General features: G+C 42.0%; 1 protein-coding gene across 6 annotated transcripts; it reads left to right on the forward strand.

Annotated features, from left to right (window-relative positions):
• Positions 1-8,258: 8,258 nt before the first annotated feature.
• ZNF821 (zinc finger protein 821) lies at positions 8,259-25,480 on the forward strand. 6 transcript variants are annotated; one of them, XM_032424359.1, is made up of 9 exons: positions 8,259-8,516; positions 9,165-9,227; positions 10,445-11,434; positions 11,828-11,944; positions 18,699-18,824; positions 21,512-21,657; positions 22,330-22,434; positions 23,592-23,758; positions 24,525-25,480. In XM_032424359.1, exons 4-9 carry the CDS (start codon positions 11,905-11,907, stop codon positions 25,177-25,179), a joined length of 1,239 nt encoding a protein of 412 aa, XP_032280250.1. In that variant the 5' UTR covers positions 8,259-8,516; positions 9,165-9,227; positions 10,445-11,434; positions 11,828-11,904; the 3' UTR covers positions 25,180-25,480. The 6 variants fall into 6 exon arrangements, with proteins under 6 accessions (XP_032280250.1, XP_032280249.1, XP_032280248.1 ...); XM_032424358.1 differs by having other exon boundaries at positions 10,445-10,532; XM_032424357.1 differs by lacking the exon at positions 10,445-11,434.
• The last annotated feature ends 594 nt before the right edge of the window (positions 25,481-26,074 follow it).

Raw genomic sequence — 26,074 nt, forward strand, 5'->3', positions numbered from 1 at the left:
AGGTTGATTCCAATCATTGTTCTGTAATGTGCTATAGTGAATATCCTTCTAAGTATGTATGTGCACATGTTCAGACTATTTTTCTTTTCAGACTATTTATTAAAGACAGATTCCCATAAGTGGCATTGCTAGGTCAAAGGGTATGCATATTTAAACATTTGATTCCCACGTTATGTGTCCCCCAAAATTCAAATGTTGAAGTGCTAACTCCCAGGATCTCAGAATGTGACCTTATTTGGAGGTTGGGTCTTTACAGAGGTAGTCAAATTCAAATGAGGTCCTTAGAGTGGGCCCTAATCCAATATGACTTATATTCCCATAAAAAGGTGAAATTTGGAGACACACACACACTCAGGGAGAACACCAAGTGAAGATGAATGCAGAGATGGAGGTGAAGCGTCTACAAAGCAAGAAACACCAGAGATTGCCAGCAAACCCACAGAAGCTAGGGAGAGGCTTGGAACCGATCCTTCCTTATAACCCTTAGAAGGCACTAACTCTATTGATAACTTTGATCTAGGACTTCTAGTGTCCAGAATCATGAGACAATAAATTTCTGTTGTTTAAGCAACCCAGTCTGTGGTACTTCGTTGTAGCAGACTTACCAAACTAGTACAACCCATTACCAGACTTCTCTCCCAAAAGGTTCTATTATTTCATTCTCCTAGTGATAGTGTATGAGAGTGCCCATTTCCTCATACTCCCCACTATGGACATTGTCAATCTTTGTAATCTTGTTGAAACTAAGAAATTATTTTAATTTTCATATCTTTGAACATTAGTAAGATTGACTAGCTTGTAAATAGTGTGCTCATTATAGTCTTTTGCCCATTTTCCTAATGGTGCAGATAAACTTTTAAAATAAACTTCTTACAGTAATGCATAAATAGGCCAACACATAAATACAGTTGGCATAAATAGGCCAATCACACACACACACAGCTGAAAAGGATGTACAATAAACATTAAGTCTCCTTCCTCTGCTCCCTAGTCTTTTAATCCCTCACTCTAGAAATAGAATAACCATTGTTACCAGATTCTGGTGCCTTTGAGCAAGTTAATCTCTCCGTGCCTCAGTTTCCTCATCTGTAAAATGGTGATAATATCATGTATATACATGCCCTTTTTTTACACATGTGGTGGTATACTAGGCACACTACACTGTAACCTGTACTATAACATACATTAAGATATATGTCCATATCAGTAGTTGTCAATAATTCTCATTCTTTTAAGAGACTGAATAATACTCCAATATATATGTGTACCGTAATTTTTTCAGCACTGTTCTACTGATGGGAATTTAGGTTATTTCCAATATTTTGTCTCTATAAACAATGCTGCAATGACTAGATAGTAGCTTGCATGGATTGTATTTAATAGGTAAATTCCCAGAAGCAGAACTGGGTTGAGGGGTAGGTATATTTTTAATGTTAATAAATATTGCCAGATCACCCTTGACAGAGGAAGTATCAATTTATATTGCCACCAATGTATGAGAGTTTCTATTTCCCCATGCCCTCAGTAGCACAGTATATTTGGTTAAGTTTGGATAACTTGACATTATTGCAACCTTATTCAAACCATGAAAGTAAAGATGAGTGAAAAGTGTCATGGAGCCCATGTCTTGCTAAAAGTGACATGATTCAGGGCGCCTGGGTGGCCCAGTCATTAAGCGTCTGCCTTCGGCTCAGGTCATGGTCCCAAGGTCCTGGGATCGAACCCCACATCAGGCTCCCTGCTCGGCGGGAAGCCTGCTTCTCCCTCTCCCACTCCCCCTGCTCGTGTTCCCTCTCTCGCTATGTCTCTCTCTGTCAAATAAATAAATAAAATCTTTAAAAAAAAAAAATAAAGTAACATGATTCATTTAGAAAAATTGTTTCCTACCCAGCAGTTGCTTCAATTCAGCATTCATCGCCTGTATTCTGTCCTGTCTAATTATTTAGATCCTATAGTACATCAGAGTAAATTGTACCACACCAGTCAGTTATCCAGCCAGTACCTCTCTCCCTGGCTGAACAGACCAGTTTCATTCCGAAGCAAAACATAATTGAAAAAATCAAACTGACTCACATTATTTTGCTTGAAAATTCTGTTTTGCTCTTAGGATAAAAATTAACACATAGCATTTCTTTGGTTAACTAACCAGTAACTCTTTTTTGTGTAAATGATTATAACTAGTGGCCATAACAAAAACCTGATTTAGTACTTGAACGCAGTGGAATAAGGGTCCATAACAGGCCTGCAGGCCAAGATCAATCAGGGCTGGTTTTGTACACTCTCCCCAGCTAAGAATGGTTTGTGCAGTACTGATGGATTGTAAAAAACAAAAAACAAAAGGAAAGAAGAATATGTGACAGAATCCTTTTTTTTTTTTAAGATTTTATTTATTTATTTGAGAGAGAGAGAAACAGCATGAGAGCGGAGAGGGTCAGAGGGAGAAGCAGGCTCCCCGCCGAGCTGGGAGCCCGATGCGGGACTCGATCCCAGGACTCTGGGATCGTGACCTGAGCCGAAGGCAGTCGCTTAACCAACTGAGCCACCGAGGCGCCCTGTGACAGAATCCTTATGTGCCCACAAATAAAATATTTATTAACTGGCCCTTTACAGAAAAGTTTTGCTGACCGCTGCAATAGAAGAAAGTACTACACGTTTTATAAGAGAGAAGGGAAAGATGATGGGCAGAGAGTAATTTGTCTTTTTTCCTTTTTTTTTTTTAAGATTTATTTATTTGAGAGAGAGAGTGAGTGGGGGGAGGAGCAGAGGGAGAGAATTCCAAGCAGACTCTCTGCTGAGCAGAGCTAACTCAGACTGGATCTCACAACCCTGAGATCATGACCTGAGCTGAAATCAAGAGTTGGACGCTCAACTGACTGAGCCACCCAGGTGCCCCTTGTCTTTTTTCTTTTAAGTACTATCATTTAGAAAAAGGAAAGTTTTGGGGCACGCGGGTGGCTCAGTGGGTTAAGCGTCTGACTTTGGCTCTACCCTCAGTGAGGAGTTTGCTTGTCCTTCTCCCTCTGCCCCTCCCCCACTCATGCTTACTCTCTCAAATAAATAAATAAATAAAATATTTTCAAAAAAATAAAAGGGAAAGTCTCAGAAATATAAAATAGGAACCACTCTGGATATTTTCATAGGCCTATAGAAAAATCAAGAGCATTTTTTAGAGCACCTATGGAATGATTCTTCAGAGAACTTATTAATATCATTAATTAGGGCTTCATACAAATATTAAATATTTCTATGGTATTTTTCAGTTTACAAGTTACTTACAAGCACATTATCTCAATTTGAGGCTCACGACATTCCTATGAAGCAACTATGGATCAGAAGTGATTGTTCATTTTTATAGGAGAAAAGTGAAGCCCAGAGCTGTAGTGATCAATCCAAGGTCAACAAGTACAAGCACCAGGGTCAGATCTTGACCCAGATCTTGAGACTAGTCTTTCCATTATATACTTTCCATTATCCATAATGATTTGCATCCTGGTTTTACCTCCAATTCATGTGTATTGATTTCATCAACAAATGAAAAGAAAAATGCATTAAATCACAGTTATGATTCTGATTTAGGTTCATATACAAGATCAAAAGAGAGTTCTCAAATCAAATTGTTTTCATGACATTTATCATCATTGTAATCATCCTAGAAAACTTAATTTTTCCTTAAATGACTCCAAAGGGATGAAAATATAACTCTAGATTCTAAATATAAACTCAAAAGTTAAAACAATCTCCCTAAAATATGATATTTATATCCAGACTGTATGACACGGGCATGAGGATAGACATATAGATCAATGGTATAGAATTGAAAGTCCAGAAATAAACCCATACATTTACGGTCAATTGATACTCAACAAGGATAATAAAACAAGTCAATGGGTAAAGAATAGACTTTTCAACAAATAATTCTAGAAAAACTGGATATCCACATGCAAAAGAATAAAGTCGAAACTCCCTGTCTCACACTTAAGCAAAAATTAACTCAAAATGGATCAAAAAATTAAATGTAAGAGCCAAAACTATAAAACTCTTAGAAGAAAACATGGATGTAAATCTTCATGACTGTAGACTACGAGGTGGCTTCATAGATATGACACCTAAATCACAAGCAGCCAAAGAAAAAATATACAGGTTGGACTTCATACATAAAAATCTTTGGTGCTTTCAAGGACACTACCAAGAAAGTAAAAAGACAGCTGACATAGTGGCAGAACATTTTTGGAAGTCACATATCCTATAAGGGTCTAGTATCCAGAATATTAAAAAACAACAACTCTTACAAAACAACACTGAAAAGCCAAATAACCCAATTTAAAAATGGGCAAAGAAGTTGTATAAGGCATTCTTCAAATGGTCAATAATAAGCACATGAGAAGGTGTTCAACATCCTTAGTCATCAGGGAAATGTAAGTCAAACCCACAGTAAGCTGTCCCTTCACACCCACTACAATAGGGCTATAGTAAAAAAGAAAAACTAACAAGTATAGTCTAGGATGTGGATAAATTGGAACCCTCCTACATTGCTGGTAGGAATATAAATGGATGCAGGCACTTTGGGAAACAGGCTGGCTGTTCCTCAGAAAGTTAGAGTTACCATGTGACCCAGTAATTTCACTCCTAGGTACATACCTAAGAAAATTGAAAAAATATGTTCACCCAAAAATTATACACAAATGTTCACAGCAACAGTATTCAGAAGAGCCCAAAAGTGGAAACAACACAAATATCCATCAACTGACAAATGGAAGTAATATGTAATATATCCATATACTGGAATATTATTTGGCCATAAAAAGAATGAAGTACTGGGGCAGCTCAGTTCATAGAGCATGTGACTCATGATCTCAGGGTCATGAGTTAGAGCCCCACATTGGAGGTAGTGTTTACTTAAAAAATAAAAAAAATCTAAAAAAAAAAAAGGAATGAAGTACTGACACATACTACAACATGGATGAACCTTGAAAACATTATGCCAAGTGAAAGGAACAGAAACAAAAGGCCCCATACTGTATGATTCCATTTATGTGAAATGTCCAGAATAGGCAAATCTGCAGAGACAGAAAGTAGATGAGTGATTGCCAAGGGCTGGGGGGAGGAAGAGTGAGGAATGACTGCTAATGAGTATAAGGTTTCTATTTGGGGCAATGAAAATGTTTTGGAATTAGATAATGGTGATGTTGCATGACCTTGTGAATATACTAAAAACCACTGAATTACATACTCTAAACGTATGAATTTCAGGGGCACCTGGCTGGCTCAGTAGGTAGAGGAGACTATTGATCTTGGGGTTGTAAGTTCAAACCCTGTGTTGGGTGTGGAGATTACTTAAAAATAAAATCTTTACAAAAAAAAAAGTGTGAATTTCATGGATTGTGAATTATATCTTAATAAATTTTTAAATGAAGTTCTTTAAATTATCTTACCAATATTGTTGTAATATGAAGCCCTAATGAGGTCATTGTAGAAGCCAGTAAATATAAAACTGATTAGGAAGATATTTCAAGGAAAAGTTTATAGAGTTGAAGTGGCAAAATAATAGCACAACTCTGAGTTGATTGGGAAAGTAGAAATAAAAAATGAAGCTGAAGAAAATCCATGATTAATAAAAAAGTATTCTAGATCCACAAGTTTAGGTGAGAACAGAGGAAAAAGAAACTAATTCCTTATTTAGTAATTTTTCCCTTATTTGATTACAACCCTGAGTCACACCACCTCAGAGACACAGGAAGGTTATAAGAATGGCATTATTATGATTTTATTTTATTTGCAGCTCAAGGAGATAGAACAAGCTGCCCAGCTAGCTTCACACAGTAACTTAATGATGAAACCAAGAAATTTCACTGGAGACTTTCTCCTAATGTTTTACCTGCTTGCTATTTTCATGTTGAAAATATCATCTATGTCAACTTTAAAGTGACATAATGAAGCTGTATTTGCATCCCTCAGTCTAAACTCATCAAGAATTACTGTTAAGTATGGAAGCCAATGTTTATTCCAGCTTGCATTCTTTTTTTCCCCAAGTTTTTATTTAAATTCCAGTTAGTTAAGATACAGCGTTAAATTAATTTCGGGTGTAGAATTTAGTGATTCAACACTTACATACAACACCCGGTGCTCATCACACGTGCCACACTCCTTAATCCCCATCACCTATTTAACCCATCATTTCCCCCTCCCTATAGTTAAAAGTCTGTTTTTTGGTTTGCCTCTTTTGTTTCCCTCCTATATTCATTTATTTTGTTTCTTAAATTCCACATGAGTGAAATCATATGGTAGTTGTCTTTCTCTGACTTATTTCTCTTAGCATAATACTCTCTAGCTCCATTCATGTCATTGTAGATGGCAAGATTTCACTTTTTTATGGCTGAGTAATATTCCATTACACACACACACACACACACACACACTACATCTTTTTTTTTTAAGATTATTTATTTGAGAGAGAGAGAGCGTGTGTATGCATGAACAGGGGGAGGGGCAGAGGGAGAGGGAGAGAGAATCTCAAGCAGACTCCCCACTGAGCACAGAGCCCAACATGGGGCTCATACCATGATCCTGAGATCATGATCTGAGCTGAAATTGAGAGTCGAACGCTTAACCAACTGAGCCACCCAGGCACCCCACACTACATCTTCTTTATCCATTTATCAGCTGATGGACATTTGGGATCTTTCCATAATTTGGCTATTGTAGATAATGCTGCTATAAACATTGGGGTGCCGGTATCCCTTCAAATTAGTATTTTTGTATTCTTTGGGTAAATACCTAGTAATGCAATTTATTCTACCTTGCATTCTTATATGAAATTGTCTAAAAACTTCTGGTTAGATGAGAATATCCCACTTCCTGGCTATCTGGGAATTAAAATTTAAAATGAAATTAAAATGTTTCCTTACCTGAAATTAGAGAATAATTTCTACCTAAATATCCCAGCCACAATGAATGAATGAATGAATGAATGAAGCTATTTACCACACAATTGTGAGGGACCAAGTTCCTTCAGTACAGCCATTCTCTCACATTAATGACGCAGACATTGATATCATCTCATTGGAGATTTATGGGAAGAACATTTTGCAAGAACACTTTATGCAAATACCAGGACTTGTTGCTTTAAAAACAAGGGTCAGCATCTTCATTAGCTCTTCTCCCTTCTGGGACCAGGAATCACAAGGACTATTTGCGTAATGCTTTCATATCTTCATCTTACTTAATCCTCTGATTACAACAACCCTATGAGAGTAGAGGTTGGGAATTATTACAGTATTCTCCAGTTTACATTTTAGGAAACAGAGATTCAGAATAGGGATTTGCTCAAAGTCACCAGGCTGGTCAGTGGCAGGGCTGGGACTCAAGGCTAGATCTTCTATTACCAGATCCCATCTTCTTTTCACCGCATTCCCTACTTCAGGTAAGCTATGTCAGAGGCAGCCTTAGGCATTCTACAAGACGGAGTAAGAGGAAGGAAAGAAAAGTAGTGAGGAAATAGGGATGATGACAAGGGGAGGAAGTGTCTTATTAGGAAGTGAGCTAACCACTTTCAATTGCCCCAAATGCCCCTTAAGTGGCAACAGTGCTAAAGTTACTCTGCTCTGTATCTTTTGCCCCTAGGTCTACAGCTGTTATTTTACTAGTTAAGAATCATGTTGGAGACTTAAACGCCTAAAAGAAATCTTAAGATTTTTCTCCTCTGAGGTCTGACAGTGGAACTTGGCCCCTCCCACAAAGGCCCATGGCCCCTAGGTCTCGATCACATTAAATGCCTTGGGGGTCGAAGAAACCTCCAAGTGTAGGGGGAACCAAGGGAAGAGGGTTTGGGTTGGGGGAGAGACTAAGGTTGGGTTAAGGAGAGGGGGAGCCTGCGGTGGAGCTGTGGTTGGGGGATGTGGGTTTTGTGGCTGAACTCAAAGGTGGGGTAAGAAACCAGTATCGGAGCTGACTGTCAGGGCGGAGTTCACAGGTCTAAAAAAGGATGGGGGAGCTGAGGGGCTGACCCGGCTGAAGAAAGACCAAAGAGGAGGCGAGGTTGGGTGGTCTTCGCGGCGCGAGGATGGAGGCGAGGCCCCCCTCACACGTCTATGATTGGATGCTCCCTTAAGTCCCGCCTCCCCAGACCCCCTCTCCCCTCAAGCCCCGCCCACGCCGCCGGGCGCGCGCCTGGGGAGCCGGGAGGGGGACCAGGCTGGAGAAGGGGGAGGGGGAGAGGAGAGGCTCGTGCACGCGCCCCACTGGCTGCGGGTGCGCGAGCCGCGCGCTCCCGCCGCCCGCGTCGCCATCTTTTCCCCCTCCGTCTGTCTGTCTGCCGTTGGCTTTGTCCGTCTGCAGCGCCGCCCCTCGGCTCCCCGCCACCGGCTTGGCTCGAAGCCGCCCTCCGCCTGCCGGGCCCAGTCCCGGAGAGCCCCGGCCCGGCCGGCCCGAGCTGCGGCCCGGGGCCCATTGTCCGGCGGTCCGTCTGTCCGGAGGCGGGGCCCAGGGACGCGGAGCGCCGCGGAGCGCCGAGGCGCCGGGTAAAAAGACCCCCGTCTCCTTCTCTCCGGGGCTAGGCTGAGGATGCCGGGGCTCCTCGCCCTCCCCCTTGTTCGCCGGCTGTCGGTCCTTTTGTCTGTCTATGTCTAGGGAGGGGGCTCCGGGGGGGCGGGGGCAGCCCAGGCGCCGACGCTCCCCCAGCGCCGGGTTCCCGAGACGAGGCCGGACCCGGCTGGCTCCGCACCGGCCGTTCCTCTTTCAGTCCCTCTGGCGGTCTCGGGCGCGGGAGGGGCGTCCGCGCCGCCGCCCTCCCGCCGTGGGCCCAGGTCGGGCAGGGCCGGGCACAGCCGGGGCGGCCCCGGCGTCTGACAGGCTGGGGTGGAGCTGGAGGAGGGGGAGGATGGGCGTGGGAGTGCAGACCCGGGTGTCAGTCCCGCGTCGCGGTCTCGCAGAACGGCTTCTAAATTTAGATTTCTGAGAAGACTGTATCGTCTGAGGGTTTGTCTGAGCCGCCTCGAAAGACCTCTGGCTTTTGTCGATAATTCCTGGGAATCTACCTGTGCTCATGCTTGAAGAAGCCAAAGGGACCATCTCGGCTGATTGTACACATGCTCCAGACCAAAGAAAGTGGGAACAGGGTCAATGAGACAGCTACGTGACCAGCTTTCTTGTCCTCTCCTTTTTGGCAGATACAAATCACTGGGATTCAGGCGAGTTTACTTTGCTCCGTGGGAACTGCACCAGAGCTGGAGGTGGGAGTGCACCCTCTTTTTTTAAAGATTGGATTTCACCTGTTTTTTTTTTTTTTTCCATGCTCAAGTCTGTGGTGTGTTCTGGAAGCTGCAACCTAACACCTGTGGGAGAGCAGGGACAATGTTAAGGGGAGATGTTGGTCCCCCTCCAAAGGACTCTTAACCTCGTTCTAAAGACAAAGCTTCCTTCCTTTTTACATAGAACATCCCTTGTAAACCTGAATCTCACCGTTTATCTTTCTTCCTGTCCCGTTTTTTCTTCCAGATGGTGATGTTCAGGCGGCTTTGCATTTACATTTTTGTGTTGGTTTTAGATTCGGGCTTGGGAACTGAGGCAGTGTTAAAAGTAAAACTGAATGAGTGATCTTTAGGGCAATGTGTCTTATGAATTTTAGCTTTTACTGCCTATAAAACTGTTGTCTAACCTCTGAGATCTTGCTGTGTAGTCAAGAATGCACTTACATTGCCGTTTATGTATGTATCTATTTTATTTATTTTTTAGAGTCCACGATTCCACAGGCTTTCTTTTTTTGAGGGAGGAAAGGGTGTTTGCTTGTTTTTTTCCCTTAATCCCTCAGGTGTGAAGTCCCATTGGGTACCATCTGGTCAGTTCCCCATTCGGCCACTAGGAGGATTGTGAGATGCAGTGGACACTGCCTATTTAAATATGCAGATACTCATCTGTGTTTCTGACTTGTAGCTTTAGTATTGAACTGTTGTCTCACCAAGATGATGTGAATTGAGCCTGTCTCAAGTTATTTGATCTTCATTCAGAAGGATCTTCATTACTTTTATCTCACAGTTTCAGTTTCTGATCTTGATGAGAAAATTTAAGGATTAGTTAATATTTTCATTTTTTCCCTTGTATAATAGAGAGGTGTAGCTCTGCAAATTTTAGAAAAAAATGATAGACAACCTGCATTTCATTCAGCTTTCTACTTTGTGATTCCACAGTTATAGGAAAAGACCCAAAATCAATATTCCTTCACTGCTTCCATTAATAAAGTAACTACTTGATTAGAAAGAAATGACCTATGCAAACAAAACTTAGAACAGAGAATACATACCATTAGCACTCAGCATATTGCCCTCTAACTAGTTAACATTGATTTTTACTGTATACATTTGGAGTTGGGCTTTTTTGTTGTTGTTTTGTTGTTGTTGTTGTTGTTATTTTTTAATTAAAGGTCTGAAAAAGAACTGTGTTTGATATGCAGATATGATAGAAGACTGCCTGAAAGCTGCTTCCTTTGCCACTTCCTGTGGAGGCCTGTCTTTGCCATTTGCGGTTTCTTTCTTCTTTTGGTAAGGGGAGGCAGGATCTGATTACAGGTCTGAGGTCCTTTCTAGCTACATCAGGGAGTTAGTTGGCATAACAAGAGATGAGTCTTCACTAACTGGAGTGCAAAGTATCGTTAGCAGTAGCCTCTCATAAGGCCTCTTAAGTCATTAAACTACTTGCTTATTCAGTGTAAGTACAATTTGAAAAGGCAGGAACTGAAAGAAAACTTAGAGGGTGACTAGGTCCATATTCTTGTCTTTGGTAGGAAAGAGAATCTCTCTTTTTAATTTGTCTATTTATTCACTGTGCCTTTCATAGAAAATTTCACAGTTTTCACTACTAATCCATTTCAGACTCTCTAACAACACTTACTGCTGGGAAAGTCTTAGAAACTAACCAGGAACCTCCAAGCTTAAGTATCTGTTCCCTCAAATTTCAGGGAAGCAGATGCAGGTCTCTGCAGCACTTCTCACTTGGGGAGCTTTTCTCTTTGTTCTTCCCACTGATCTTTTTGCTACATAGAGGCTGGATTAAAAGGAGGCACTAAAGTTATTAACTTTGACCAGCACTCCAGAGCATGTGAACAGAGCCAGATTGATGTTCCACACTGGGGTGTTGAATTAGTACTCAACAGTGTGGATGGCATCTGGCCCTTCTGGTGAGAGCTCATCTTCAACATTGGAAGCCTGATTGGATTTAGTGCCCTGTCATCCACAGTGCCCAGCACTGTGCCAACCCTACTAGATAGAGGCTCTATTTTCCATGTGGATCTCATTTGTAGATGCCTAAAAGTTTTGAGACGTTTCCTGTCTCGCAGGAATGTGATGCTTTGTCACCTCCAGACAAGATAACTTTTCGAAAAAAACATCTGGAGGCTCCCATTTGTGCAGACTGCAAGGCTTGACTTCCAGTGGGCGTGTAACATGTGAGCTGCCACCCTCTTTTGCTTCCTTTTGCTTCCTTTTGCATTCACAGGGGTTATCCCTTTGAGCCTGCTGTGCTTCTAAAGCTGTTTGCCTAAGTTTTTTGCTTCCTTTTCTATCCTGTGACCTGGATCATGATCATTTAACAGTATTCTGGATTCCGCAGATAGATTTAGAGTGGAATTCTCTAATGGAATCCTTTGAAGGAGTCCCCTCTTAAACTTCTTGGGATCTTGATGTTGTGCTAGAGATCTATTCATTTCTTTCTTTTTAAAATTCAATTATTTATAACTGGTGAGTTTTATATGCTCAGTAACTATTTTTTAAAGTCGTTTTTAATTTTGTCTAATTTCTGGGAAAAATGACATGTGCTAACAATATCCTTTTTATTGTAGGTCAGCATCCCGCAAGGAGGTAGTAATATATCCAGTTGTGAAACTGGGAAAGGCCAGAGCTCTTGGATCAGGGAAACATGTCCCGTCGGAAACAGACAAATCCGAATAAAGTTCACTGTGAGTACTGGGTTTTGTCTTCTGGAACCTGGGAACATTGAGGGTTGAAATGAAAGAGTAATCTGAATTCAGGTGAAAGGCTCCAATAGTTTGTGAAGGAAAAAAGGGTTAAAGAGATTGAACAGGATGGGTTTAAAGTACGTCTGGTTGCTGGAGGAGGTGTTAGAAACCTGTTTTAGTAGGTGAACTTGATTCATCCTTAGTATTCACATTAACAGACACTTATAGGATATCTGTACAAAGCCTTGTGCTAGATGCCAGGGCTATAAAGCAATGTAAGGATATATAAGGCTGTAATGTAGCCACAGATACATAAAATGATATCTAAAAACACAAGATAGTATAGCTGAGTGCCATATAGGGGTGCTGCAGACGGTGTGTACTACAGAGGTTAAGAGGAGGGAGAGACTTCCATGGACTGAGGAAGCAGGGAATGCTTCATGGAAGAGGCCCTAGACTGTGAACTTGAACTGGGCCTTAGAAGGTAGGAAGTGGATTTTTAAAAAAGGAAGAAGGAAGAGGGAAAATCAGATGGGGAAATGATGTGAGCAAAGATACAAGAAGGAATGCACAGGGGCTCCTGGGTGGCTCAGTTGGTTGAGTGTCTTACTCTTGATTTTTGGCTTAGGTTATGATCTCAGGGTCGTGAGATGGAGCCCTGCATTGGGCTCCATGCTCAGCACGGAGTCTGCTTGGAATGCTCTCTCTCTCCCTCTGTCCCTCCCTCCACTTGGATATGCGTTCTCTGTCTCTCTCTGTCTTTCTCTAAAATAAATAAATAATAAATAAATAAAATCTTTTTAAAAAAGAAGGAATGCACATGTTCAGGGGATAAGGAGACTTTGTATGAAGCGGCAGTTTTATTTATCCAGATGTCGTAGGACGCAAGATGAGGTTGGAGATGTTTATATCGTAGAGGCCTGAAGCCCCGTCCGAGTTCATACTTTATACTGTGGACTCTAAGGAGGTCCTGAAGGTTTTCAAGCAGAGCAAGTGGAGTGACATTTAAAATGCAGTGTTGTAGGACTATGAAGCCGTGTGTGGGATGGATCAGATGAGAGAAAGACTAGTAACAGGGAAACCAGGTAGGCATTATTGCCTTTCATTGTTTCTCAGCAGTTTTATATGTATGTTTTATTTTATCAATTAGACTGTAAAATTCTAGAGGGTAGAGATTATGTCCCATTTATATTTCCTGCTATTCCTCTCTACTTCTAGCACTGCTTATAGAGGATGTTCAAAAGTGTCTCTTTAAATTAACATTAATGTGTCTATGCAGATTTGATGGAATTAACCAATTTCCTGTGATCTGGGCAGATAAGCGTCCTCACCCAAATGTTTTAAAAGAGAGCCAAATAGCACCCTATTATTATGGAGGACTGACTAAATAAGGTACAGCAACATCTGAAGAGAATTCAGTGGTATAATTATGATGGGTTTTTTCTTGAGGAAAGAACTGTACATATGAGAGAATAGAATAGTCAAGGAGTTTAAGATAAGAGGATTAAAATTTATTAAAAACACACTGGATGCCAGGTACTATGTACCTTAACTTATTGGGTAATTTCAAGAGTGAGAGAGGAAACAGTAGGAACAGAGGAATTAGGAGGACTTTAACATTGTATAGGTTAATGAGATTAGGGTGGCAAACCTCCACATACAATTAATTCTTCAATTTAAGTCTTGGAAAGGTTTTATAAGAGAACAAGTTTGATGCTACTAGGAGTATATTCTGGAATAGGTGGATGTGAAAGTCTGCTTAATATAAAGGTGAATGAGTAGTTTAGGAAGGGTTTAGAAATTGCTGCTAGAAAGTGAAATGTCGTGGGCCTGAATGTGAGGATTGTCAAGAGAGATATCTCTAGCCTAAGTAATCCAAACCAGAGGTTTAGGAGGATAGTCTTCTCCTCTCTGGTTGAAAATTAGTATTAATAAAAGACACAGATGTGACCCCAAGAAGGCAGGGCAGGAAAGGTACTCTTAGTAGAGATGAGGGGTTCACAAATAAGGCAGTCATAGGAGTTGGGCATTTACTTATAAAAACCACCTGTCCAAAAAGACTTGGTTAGATTTAAGGAGAGTAGTTGGCCTAGATGATGGCATGATTGTGATAAGGCCAGGGGAAGCCAATGAAGGCTTGTATGGTCTGTGCCTGTGTCCACGGAGCTTATATTTGTCCGCTGAATCTCTTCCCACCATAGCTGAATGCAGGATGAGCTGGTATTGGGTCAGAAAACAGATGGACGAACAGGCCACGGAGAAGAGAGTATCACACATCCACAGTGGCAGAAATACAGTTTCCAGAGCGAGTGAACAGTGTATTGTGGTGGAGTGCGTGGGACTGTGCAGGCCCTATGGTGGGGACCATTAAGAGGGCTGTGAACAAAAATGTTCCGCTGCCACCAAAAAGCAGACCCCCAGGGAGGGGCAGTGTTCAGTGATGCACTGGGGTAGGGAACCGTGGAGGCTTCTCAGGTAACAGACTAAGCCTGACTAAAGAAGAAAAGGCACTGAGATTTGCTGTTGTCTCAGGAATTTCTGCTTATTGACTATTTGGGGACTGAAGCCGATCATACCTTTTTCAAAAGGGCATCTTCTCATTGCGCATGGCAATAATGGCAAGTAGGAATAGGTAATTTCAGTCTTCTGGCCACTTGAGCCTCCTATTCCCTTGCAGTGAAATGGAACCAATCAAATGTATTGAATTTAATGCTGCTCATCTATTTAAAGTAAATGCAATGGACTCAAGGTCTGGGAGGCAAGAATGTCTGTACCCGCTTTGCTGAAATGTTAAAGCCAGTCGGCACTGAGTAGAGTAATGGCTGAGCTCCATTACATCTGCCTTCCGGGAAGAAGATTATGTGGCATGAAGCTCCAAGCCCGCCTAAAAGAATGTGATAAGAATCCCACTGCTGTGGCCTGACAGCATTTGTCAGATCCACTTTGGAAGCCAGTGGGCAGGCTGCACTGGCAGTTACTTGGCTTTCCTCAGGACTGTCTCTGTGTCTAAATTACCGTCATGATCTCTCCTTTTCTCAGCAACATCCAGGCTTATTCGTGTAGTTTGCTCAGTTCATTAACAGATTTGACACAGAACTTTCTGAATAAAAGCCCAGAATTTTTAGTCTCAGAGAAACTGTGGATGGGCTGTTAGACCTTCCTCATCTCACCTCCTTCTGAGTACAAGTTTCTGTCAGCTGTTTCTAGGGAGGTTGAAAATAGAGTCTCTTGTACACTCTCATTTGGTGTGTTTATGCCAAGCAAACCACTAGGAAAAGGAAAACTTTTTTTTTTTTAAGAAAAACTTTTTCTTAAGACACTTTTGTTTTCAGATTGCAAAGTACAAACAAGAATAAAAACTTTGAACTTCAATAAAAGCTTCTCGGCTTTTACAGAGAAGTAGGAAAAAAAGCCTTTAAAGTCCCTTTTCTTCCAAAAAGCACAACTTGTTTTTCCCTTGTTCGTTCTGTCAGCATCCTTGTGAGGAATATGGCTGTGTTCCCAGCATGTGGTAGCACCTTGGGTTACAGAGACTGTTACCTGGAATGGAATCCTAAGCTCCTCATTCCCAAGATTAGCTCATTTTTTTCTGAATTTGACATCTGCTCTCTTAGAATTTTTTTCAGCTGCTTGCTTTACTTAATTTCAGTCAGCCAGAAATTGCATTTATTTAATTGCATCAAGGACTCAATACAGAAAATTGTAAAATCTTTGCCTTTCTAGTAACTTTCATCCCAGGCTTCTCATCTGTTCTCCAGACTTGCTTGGATGGCCTTGTTCTTGTCTGGTCTGAAAAACCTTAGCCAAATCAAACAGTATCTTGATTTCATACCAAAAAAATAAAGAGGTGGCAGCTTGCTTTTTACTGTAGAGCTTAGATGACTTGTTCTCAACTATTAATAGACAAATAAATACCATGTTAAATTAAATAAGATGGTTGCCCTACATTAATATCTAGAGACCTGAGGTTTTTTTTTTAACCTCCAATAGTCTCAAGATAGAAGGAAATAATAATTCTACATTATAAAAGCAGGCAATTATAAAACACTTCTTAAGCACCAGTATCTCTATGGATCACATTTGACTTGAGTTACTATGACATACTTTTAGGTATGTAAAAGGTAGTTTTAGTTTTAGTATCTTTTAGTATCATAGTAAAAGGTATCACTGTCTTTTTGTGAAAGGATAATTCTGGACAGTGGGATTTAGAGCTTAGGTAAATAGTGACTACTGGAAGATCATTCATGTATCTTCTCCTATGAGATATGCCAAAATCACTTTTTTAATGGTTTTTATATATTTTGCTTTATATTGATGTTTAAGATAGGAGTAGCCCTGAGAAATAAAGTTTCCCTTAGCCTTTTTCCCAAGTCGGGAATAGAACCAAATGTAAGAGCACAGCTTTTCTTTCCAAACTGCCAAAAAGGAATAACAATTAATTTATTCCAACTATCCTAAGTGAGATTGCCAGCAAAAGTCCTAGATAGGGATGTCGTATGGGATATACTCTTCTCTGTTCTGTGAAGGCCTAAATATTTAGACAATATCAATAGACAAAAATGTTGACCTCAAGTTGGTGGGTCTAAACTGAATTACTAGTTGATCTTGAAAGGTACTTATCCTTTTAGATGCCCTTCTCCTAATCCAGTGGTATTTGCCTATTAAGGGAAAAAAAGGATTCTTCATAGGTTATAAACCTACTTTGTTTCTGAGTAGGTTTCTTTAGAGATGAGAAGTGTCACTGATGAGAATGATCTGCCCCTTGATAATTATCTGCTGGAATATAATGTGTCCCTTAGTGCCATTTCTGCCCATGGTTTCCAGGTCCGAAAGCATGCATCTACCTAGAAGAATTCAATAACTAGTCCATGGTCTTGTGGTTACAGTGCAACCACCCTGAAGAAAAATATTTTCCTTCTGCAAAAAGGATGAGGAGGTGCTATAACAGAATTCACTGTTTGCTTTCCCTGGCAGTAATGTATATCCAGTTTGTGATTGTGATACTTTGAAAATGGACTTAAAGCAGCTTATACTTGAGGGCTGTGTGGCTAGTTCACTTGAACCCTCACCACCTCTACTCCCACTCACAGTATTGATCAGAGTAGCCCCCGTATTAGTTAGTCCAGCCCCAGCATGGTGACTCACCACAGGGTATCAGAACCATCAAAATGATGGGTCCCTTTGTCATTTACTGGCCCTGAGAACATTATTTTGGTATTTGAGATGTAGCATCAGTTTCTTATGGTACGAAGGTAACATTATTGCTAGGATCAGAGCCATTCTTCTCACACAGAGACAAGCGTTTGTTTTCAGCAAAACCACTCTGATGAACCATCTAACCTGCTTACAGCTCTGCTTGAAAGCAGTTTAAAATATGGATATTAGAGCTGTACAGACCTGGGTTCAAATACTTTGCTCTCCTATAAACCTTAGTTTTCTCTTAAGTAAAATTTGGGTAGGAATACCTACCACATAGAGTTTTGCAGAGAATTAAGGTAGAAACTAAAAGCACTTAACATAGAGCCTGGAACTAGGACATGCCAAATAGTAATTATTAGTGTTTAACACTTAGCATATGGATGCTCACTGAATTTTTGCTGAACAAATGCCTAAGTGAATTACATGAAGCCTACTTCATATCAGTTCTTTCATTGCCAAAGGACTGATAGCACAGGTCAACTGACCATTTCTCCTACCTCATTGTATCCTGTCTTGGAACCCGAGCCTGTTTACTTTCCTTTCTCTCCAGTAAGAAAGCGCCTGGCCTATTGTCAGACATTTCACTAGGGCTTTTTATTATTCTCTCTTGGTGGCTGGAGAATGGGGACTGTAGTTTCCACTCTGACTGAGATAATGGAAACCTCGAGAAACCCAATTCTCTTTTCTCCTTATGCCTGGCCTCTTGGAAATAAAAGAGCACTTAAATGTTAACTCTTCAGTAACCACACAGATCCTAGGCAGAGTTCATAGAAAGTAAATGCATAATCAAGGACAGGTTCAGGGCTTTTGGATATTCCATACAAGAAAAGAAAACAGACTACATTGACCAAGGAAACTAGATAAAATATCATTTGTTGCAAATTAGTTGGTGTCTTTCAGGAAGTTTGTTACTCAGCAAAAATGAGTTCATATATTATCTGTTCTTTTAATCTATTATTCAGCCAGTTGTTGATTTGCTTGTGGTTAATTCTGATAGACATAGAAGTAGAGTCAAGGAGGAACTTCCAGAGCATGTCTTGGAAGGAGGGTGGCTGAAAGATGAGCTTAGAGAGATTGTTATTTGTAAGGATTATTTGAAGCACTTGTTTATAGTAAGAGATAGACACTAAGTCAGGGCCATAATGTTAGTACACTAAGAATCAGAGATTGGGCCCAGATTTGTTGCCCTGCCTTTATCATCCTATCACTTTGCCTCTTCTGCCTCTCTCGCCCATCCTGATGGAAGGTTGGTTATAAATGGAATTGAGATACCGAAGTTAAATTTGTAAAGTAGCAATTGATTACCTTTTGAAAGGAGTCAAGATTAGGAGGATTTAAGCAAGTGATGCTTCCTAGAGCATCTGGCTTACTGCCCAGGGAAGAGTAGCCACGCCCAGAAATTCCAGGAGGCAGCAAGCTGACTTAGAGATGGATGACCCCACCATAGGGTACCTGCCTGTCTCCTACCTTTGAATGGTCTGACTTTCCAACCAGCTTCCCTGGGGATATATGCTGCCCAGCTGGTGGCCTGACTATTTTTCCTTGTGACCACCAGGGGATCAAGTATTTGCTGGGCTAGAAGAGCAAGCCCGCCAGGCGATGATGAAAACTGATTTTCCTGGAGACCTTGGCAGTCAGCGACAAGCTATCCAACAACTAAGAGATCAGGACTCCAGTAGCAGTGAGTTCTGCACCTTCTGGTAATGACTCAGGGCAATGGGAGAAGAATTATCAGAGTGTGTGTGCTCTGGGGATTGTGCGTGGGGGTTGGGAGGAAGACATGAAGAAGGAGATTTGTGGATCCTGTGTTCCCAAAGGTGTTCTAAGGTGTATGAGCATATGCTTATCCAGAGAGAGGACAGGTTTGGCATTACATATTTTTTTAACTCATGGACTGCAGTACTTGGCGCAGTACCATACACAGATAGGTTTGTGATGATTGTGATAGACAGGGGCATAGGGATAATTAGTACTCAACCTGTCCCTGGGTTAGGTCAAATGAAAAGAAAAGAATCTCTGTCTCCTAGAATCTATTTACTCATAATTAACAAAATATAAGAGTGGCTTTAATGAAATTTTTGCTTGAGGACCCAGTTTTAATGTTATATAAGAGGATTTCCTTACTAATTATGCCTCGTATAAAATGCTAAAGTCAAAGTCAGAGCACCTGGCTGGCTCAGTTGGTAGAGCAGGTGACTCTTGATCTTGGAGTCGTGAGTTTGAGCCCCACAGTGGGTGTAGAGATTACTTAAAAAAAAAAAATTTTTTTTTTAATGGAATTAAAAAAAAAAAGAATAAAATGCTAAAGTCAAGGTCTTCCCACACCAAGTGCTAAGTAAATCCCTGGAAAGAGATGGAAAAGACAGTGGCTGGTAACTAGCTGAGCCTTGTGGATCATCTGTTCCATGACCTGTCTGAACAAATACATTTTGAGATGTGTTATTTCCTAGGATGATTTCCTTACTTTACTAATCACATCCATCTGATATTGGTTGGTATTACTGTCAATTCAGAGTGACATTTTTTATTTTTCTCCACATTTGGGGTTGAAGAATAACAAAGAGGGAAAGAGTTCAGCAGCCTTCTAGGAACTACAGTTTCCACTCAAACTAATAATTTAGCAACAACAACAAAAAAAACAATAATAATTTAGCATCTAATTGCTCAGGTACAGAAAAGTAAACCCAAAGATTTCTAGAAAACCTGTGGGAGCCACCAGTTTGAATAACAGGATAGGAATGGCAACATCTATAAAGTAAATAGGTTTCCATTCTGGAAAAGCTGCATCATCCCTCTAGATGGCATACTTATTTTTTAAAAATCATTTTAGTAGAGAGATGTGTTTGGGTTTTTGATCAGTCGTGTAATGTGTTTGATACAATGTTGTCTTAGACTAAGTTTACAAATATTCCATAAGCTGGTGAGAAAATATTGTATGATTTAATCTGTTCCAATCCTTCATTATTGAGATGAATTCAGATGAAAGCTTTGGGCTAGGGAATAAGGCATACATACCATAGATCCTTCCAGGGCCCAAATCCAGTCCACCAAACAAGTAGAATATCTAATAGAGACACATGTAACTACTAGTAGAAGATTTGGTTAGATTTTCTTATGAAGAAAAGGAATGTAATCAGTTTTGCCCAGATACTGGTGGATTTCAAAATTACACAAGGGATAGGGATAGGAGAGAGAAGATAAGAAGCACCGTTAGCTAGGAAAGCTGTCTCACAGGTGAAAGTCTACCTTGTATTTCTCTTGCTCACAGTCAGGCCCAGGAATCCAGGATCTAAGTGTGGTTGGGATGGGGCTGGAGTCTCACAGCTTCGCTAGGCGTGGCTTCCTCTTATGATCTTCAAGGTACTAGCCCTTCTTTTTTTCCCTTTCAGAACAAATTCCCTTTTTTATCATGGTTTTTAAAAAATCTTCCCCCCCCCCTATTTTATAAGTAATAGGGGAAAACATCAGCCCACAAAAACCTTGCAGATCCCCCAGCCACAAGCAGATCCCCCCCGAGCCACATCCTATCCACTAAATGAAAACAAACTCAATTTTTCCTTTAGTCACAAGAAATTATATTTCATCCTAAAGAATGGCCTGTTCCCTTCACTTAATGCAGTCAGTTATCTGTCAGATAATCCAGAGAACCAACAGAACAATGGATTTATTTAGCCTAGAATTCTAAGTTACTAGCAGAGTAAGAACACCTTGAGTCAGGTTGTACAACAAATGGCCTAAAGTTGGTTGCTGTACTCTTTTTTCCATTGGACTGAACAAACCTTCCCTATAAGGTGACATCATTTTTAACTAATTTAGTACTGCCTCCTTTCTTGATAAGAGGAAGAAAAAACTTGTTGGTTTTTCTCTGAGTGTGCCTTAGGGTTTGTTGGGAGAGAAGAGATTAGTGGGACTCAGAATAGTACATGCGATACCATTGGAAAAATTGTGCAGGGGGGTTATGGAGAAAAGTAAGTAATAAAATCAGTGAGAAGTGTGGGTAAGTCAGAGGTGCTGTGTTGTGGGAATGAGCATGGTGTGAGGTACGTGGGAGGTGTGATTTCAAGTACGAGATATTTGGGAATCGTGTAAGAAGAATCATTTTTATGATAATGTACAGGGCCCAATAACTATTGTCTAATGCAATTTTGCCTCAGATTTTCTCTTTAGTGTAAATGGCATCATCAACAATAGCTATAGCTCTTCCACCAGCATGATTAGTACCCAACTATACAAACTGTACATTGATACAGACTCTATTACAGAAGATCTGAAAATGTTTTCCATTATAGCTACAAACTCTAAGGTGGAAAGCAACTCAAGGTGTATTAATGCAAAAATCAGAACAAGTGACCAATGTGTATGTTCCAGGTGACAGTGAGGGTGATGAAGAGGAGACCACACAAGATGAAGTCTCTTCCCACACATCAGAGGAAGATGGAGGGGTGGTCAAAGTGGAAAAAGAGTTAGAAAATACGGAACAGCCTGTTGGTGGGAATGAAGTGGCAGAGCATGAGGCAAGTGACAACAGCTCCCAGGTCCGGGAGCACCCCCACTTCCTACTCGGCCCTGATGCACTTGATCCACAGTAACGGTCTTGCCTCTGGTGATCTCCTGGGCCTTCATCTGAAGCCTTTCTTCCTTCACAGCTCCATTTACCCAAACCTCACACACAACTCTCATCACACCAGCTTTCCTGTCCATCCACATATCACTAACCCAGGTACAGCTTCCCCACTTCTTTCCAGGCAGAATATCCACTTTTGCAAGACTATCAGCCGATTTCCTGAAGTGTATGTACTCTTGAATATGCTTGCAAATATAAGTCCAAGCATTACCTGAGGTGCCACCTCCTCTCTAAATTGTTTCCTGAGGATTGCTGCAAGAAGCACAGCAGGAGGGAAGCTAATCCTCTCTCTGCAAGTTTACTGTGGGGGGGGGGGGGAATAGATCGGCTCTCCTGGGGCAGCCCTATGTCCTCAGGGCAGGAAGCCTTGGAGAAAATGAAGATAGGAGCAAATGTGATTCCCTTTCCCTATTACTTTTCCCTTCAGTCCATAATGGGAACCTAAGAATAACATGTGATATCAGGTTGTGTTCCTTTGAACAGGATGCCCTGTTACAAGAAGTAGGGGCAGGGCAAAGAGTGGTAAACAGTCTTAATGAATTGCCTACTTGTTGAATTGCAGGTCACAGGGAACTTGAATTCTGACCCCTTACTTGGACTCTGCCAGTGTCCCCTCTGCCAGCTAGATTGTGGGTGTCGGGAGCAGCTGATTGCTCATGTGTACCAGGTATGGGCTGGGGAGCCACGTGCTCCGGAACACGAGTGCCAGCAGCTTGTTTAGCCTTTGCCTCCAGCTCCCAGGGGAGCCTTGGGTTGTTGCTTCCAGTAAGACTCCACTCCAGTCCCCAGATGTTTTAAAGAATAAGTGGATATGTTGGGTAAACCTGTTCTGGGCTCCCAGATAGACATACTATGAAAATTAAGTATTATTTTTTTCCAGATTACTTAATGCATATTTATTTGTTTGTTTATTTATTTGAGATGGGGGTGGGGCAGGAGCAGAGGGAGAGAGAATCCTAAGCAGCCTCCACACCCAGCATGGAGCCCAATGCAGGGTGAGGGGTTTGATCTCACAACCCTGAAATCATGACCTGAGCCAAAATCAAGAGTCAGGCCCTTAACCCACTGAGCCACCCAGGTGCCTCAATGCATATTTTAAATAGTGAAATAGAAACTAACATCTGTTGATAATGAGGCCTTGTTTTAAAGAAGAAAAAATGAGTTAACATAAATGTTTCTATAATATTAGAAAAAGTATGAATGAGGGGATCAGAAGAACACAAGCTTTTTGTGCTTTTTTTCCCCTGATCCAATTGCAGAGCACCTGTGCCTTGTGATCTGTATTAGAAAGGCATCAGCACACATGGCAGCCTGGGTTTTACCATAAAGATAGTTGGTTCATGAAAGGAGGCCTTTCTTTAGAAGATTGTTTTTAAAAGATTGAAGAAAAGGCAAGACAAAATGCTTTTGGATACCAGTCTTCCTAACTACCTTCTACACTTGGCCTTCATTGCTCCCTTAATATGCACCTGTACCTGCACAGTGTGAGGCAACAGATAGAAATTATCCCAAGCATGAATTCTTTGCAGGTTTTGAAGAGGACTCTGACTCTGGAGCCCTGTTTTCACCAAGCCAGCCACATGTTCCAGAATATAGTCAAAACTCTAATGAAATCTGAACAATAATCTGTATGGCCTGGCCCTTTTGAAGGCCTGTTAACACAAGAGACTCTTACTTTTCCAGGTGCTAAGCAGGGAGAATATAATTGCAAATCCCTTGTTCTGAGACTAAGGAAAGGGGACATTTCACAGAAAGCAGTTTCTAAGTGGGTGTAGATTATCTTAAAGGTAGCATGAGTTGACAAATTAAAGCTCTGTTTTACAGCACACTGCAGCAGTGGTGAGCGCCAAGAGCTACATGTGTCCTGTCTGTGGCCGGGCCCTGAGCTCCCCAGGGTCATTGGGTCGTCACCTCCTAATCCACTCAGAGGACCAGAGGTCTAACTGTGCTGTGTGTGGAGCCCGTTTTACCAGCCATGCCACGTTTAACAGGTTAGCTGGTCACCTAACCCTCTTGCTCTGGGAACAAATTACTGGGTGTGGGTTCTGCTTTCCCAAATCAAAAGAAAGCCTAGAGATAGGTAATGCAAAGGCAACTGACTCTCTGGAAATACAAGTAATGAAGCCAGTAAATATGCCTGTTCCATTAGATATCTCCAAAGGGAAATGAATTCTCATTTCTTTCCCCCATTAGAATAATATTTTCATCTACAAAGAGATGGGGGGGTAGTCCAATAACATTCATGATAAAGCTTAGAGAAGTCACAGGGTGCTGAGAGGCCCCTGATGTGAGGACACAGTCTGTACTGTGTCCCAGGAAGACTGGAACTGTGCGAATTGTGTCCTAGTTAAATTTGTCTAGGGTACAATGCAGAGTTGGCCAGGGAAGGAGGGGTTAAGCCAGTGGACTGCCCTAAAGGCAGCCTCCACCTCAAGAAGGACTGCCATTTCTACAGAAGGACTGCCCTGCACAGCTCTTAGGAACACCATCAACCAGCTGGAATGAAAACTGCACATCTGTGGGGCATATCTGGCATTTGGCTCAGTCTCTAACTCCAGGAGGGCTTTAAAACTTCGTAGATACCCTAGCCCAGAAAAGGTGCGGGGTGGGGAGGTAGAAGAGGTCTCCCAAGTACTCAAATCTCACCCCTGGTAGTGAACTTGGAGCAACTGGCCTGGTAGGACCAGTGTAAGTCAGAGCTGGATACCTGAGCCTTGCTAGAAGGAGACACTAACCACCCAAATTTTTGTATTCCAGCGAGAAACTCCCTGAAGTACTTAATATGGAATCCCTACCCCCAGCCCATAGTGAGGGTCCGTCCAGTGCTGAGGGGAAGGACATTGCCTTTAGCCCTCCCGTGTACCCTGCTGGAATTCTGCTTGTGTGCAACAATTGTGCTGCCTACCGTAAGCTACTGGAAGCACAGACCCCCACTGTTCGCAAGTGGGCCCTACGCCGACAGAATGAGCCATTGGAAGTACGGCTGCAGCGGCTGGAACGAGAGCGTACAGCCAAGAAAAGTCGGCGGGACAATGAGACTCCAGAGGAGCGGGAAGTAAGGCGCATGAGGGACCGTGAAGCCAAGCGCCTGCAGCGCATGCAGGAGACAGATGAGCAGCGGGCACGTCGGCTGCAGCGGGATCGGGAGGCTATGAGGCTGAAGCGGGCCAATGAAACCCCAGAGAAGAGGCAGGCCCGGCTTATCCGGGAGCGGGAAGCCAAGCGGCTCAAGAGGAGGCTGGAGAAAATGGACATGATGTTGCGAGCTCAGTTTGGCCAGGACCCTTCTGCCATGGCAGCCTTAGCAGCTGAAATGAACTTCTTCCAGCTACCTGTGAGTGGGGTGGAGTTGGACAGCCAGCTCCTGGGCAAGATGGCCTTTGAAGAGCAGAACAGTGGCTCTCTGCACTGAACCCGCCTGCCCTCCCACTCACCCAGGTCCACAGGGATCCGTGCTACAGCCAACCCACAGGGCCCTGTCCTTACTGCCAGAGGCAGGCCTGGGTTTGTTGCAGGTGGACCTAAGCACCTCTTGCATGTGGGAGCAGGATGATGGGGTCAGCAGGGAGCCGGCTTAAGGCAGCTCTAGACAAGGGAGTAGGCACTCCAGAGAACTAGACTCCCAGCCCACTGCTGCAGGGCATGCTTATAGGACTATGGGGCCCAGTGTGGCCCACGGAGTTGTGAGGGCAAATAAATTAATTTTATCTTTACTGGTCTTTTTGTGCTTTTCTCTCCATTTCATTCTAGCAAATGAAGTGATCTAGGAAAGACATGGGTGGAAATTTTAGGCAGAGACTTCTGGCGGATTGTCTTCTGAAGGGAGGGTGCTCCTCAGTTTAGGTGACCCAGTGATCCCTTGTTTGGGCCTTTACAAGTTGATGAGGCATGACATTAAAGAAAGAACCGATGCTGACTTTGTGGGTCCATTCCCACAACCCTAATGAAGATCATCTATGGCCGCAAAGGCCACTTAAACTTAGCTTACCTTTTCCAAATTCAGTAGACGCCTTTCCTCCTAACTGGCATTTTCTAAAGAGATGCAGTATTGAGGCTTAGGTATTGGCTACTTTTCCCAGCAGATTTTAGTTGCCAGACTTTAAAAATTCTATCCTAGACAGCAGTCACCTTCATTTAGGAATATGTTCATAGAAATAGCTCTAATATTAAGGTCTATAGCACCAAGGAACTCTTGTTTGAAAGAAGAGATGATCCATCTTCTTATTTATGTTCCAGAGCCAAGGTAGGTTAACACCCATTGAGAAAAATCCAGAATTAAGGTGAGATGAGAGCTCAAGTTGACAGTG

Source organism: Phoca vitulina, unplaced genomic scaffold (genome assembly GCF_004348235.1).
Source record: "Phoca vitulina isolate PV1807 unplaced genomic scaffold, GSC_HSeal_1.0 scaffold30, whole genome shotgun sequence".
Taxonomy (NCBI): Eukaryota; Metazoa; Chordata; class Mammalia; order Carnivora; family Phocidae; genus Phoca; species Phoca vitulina.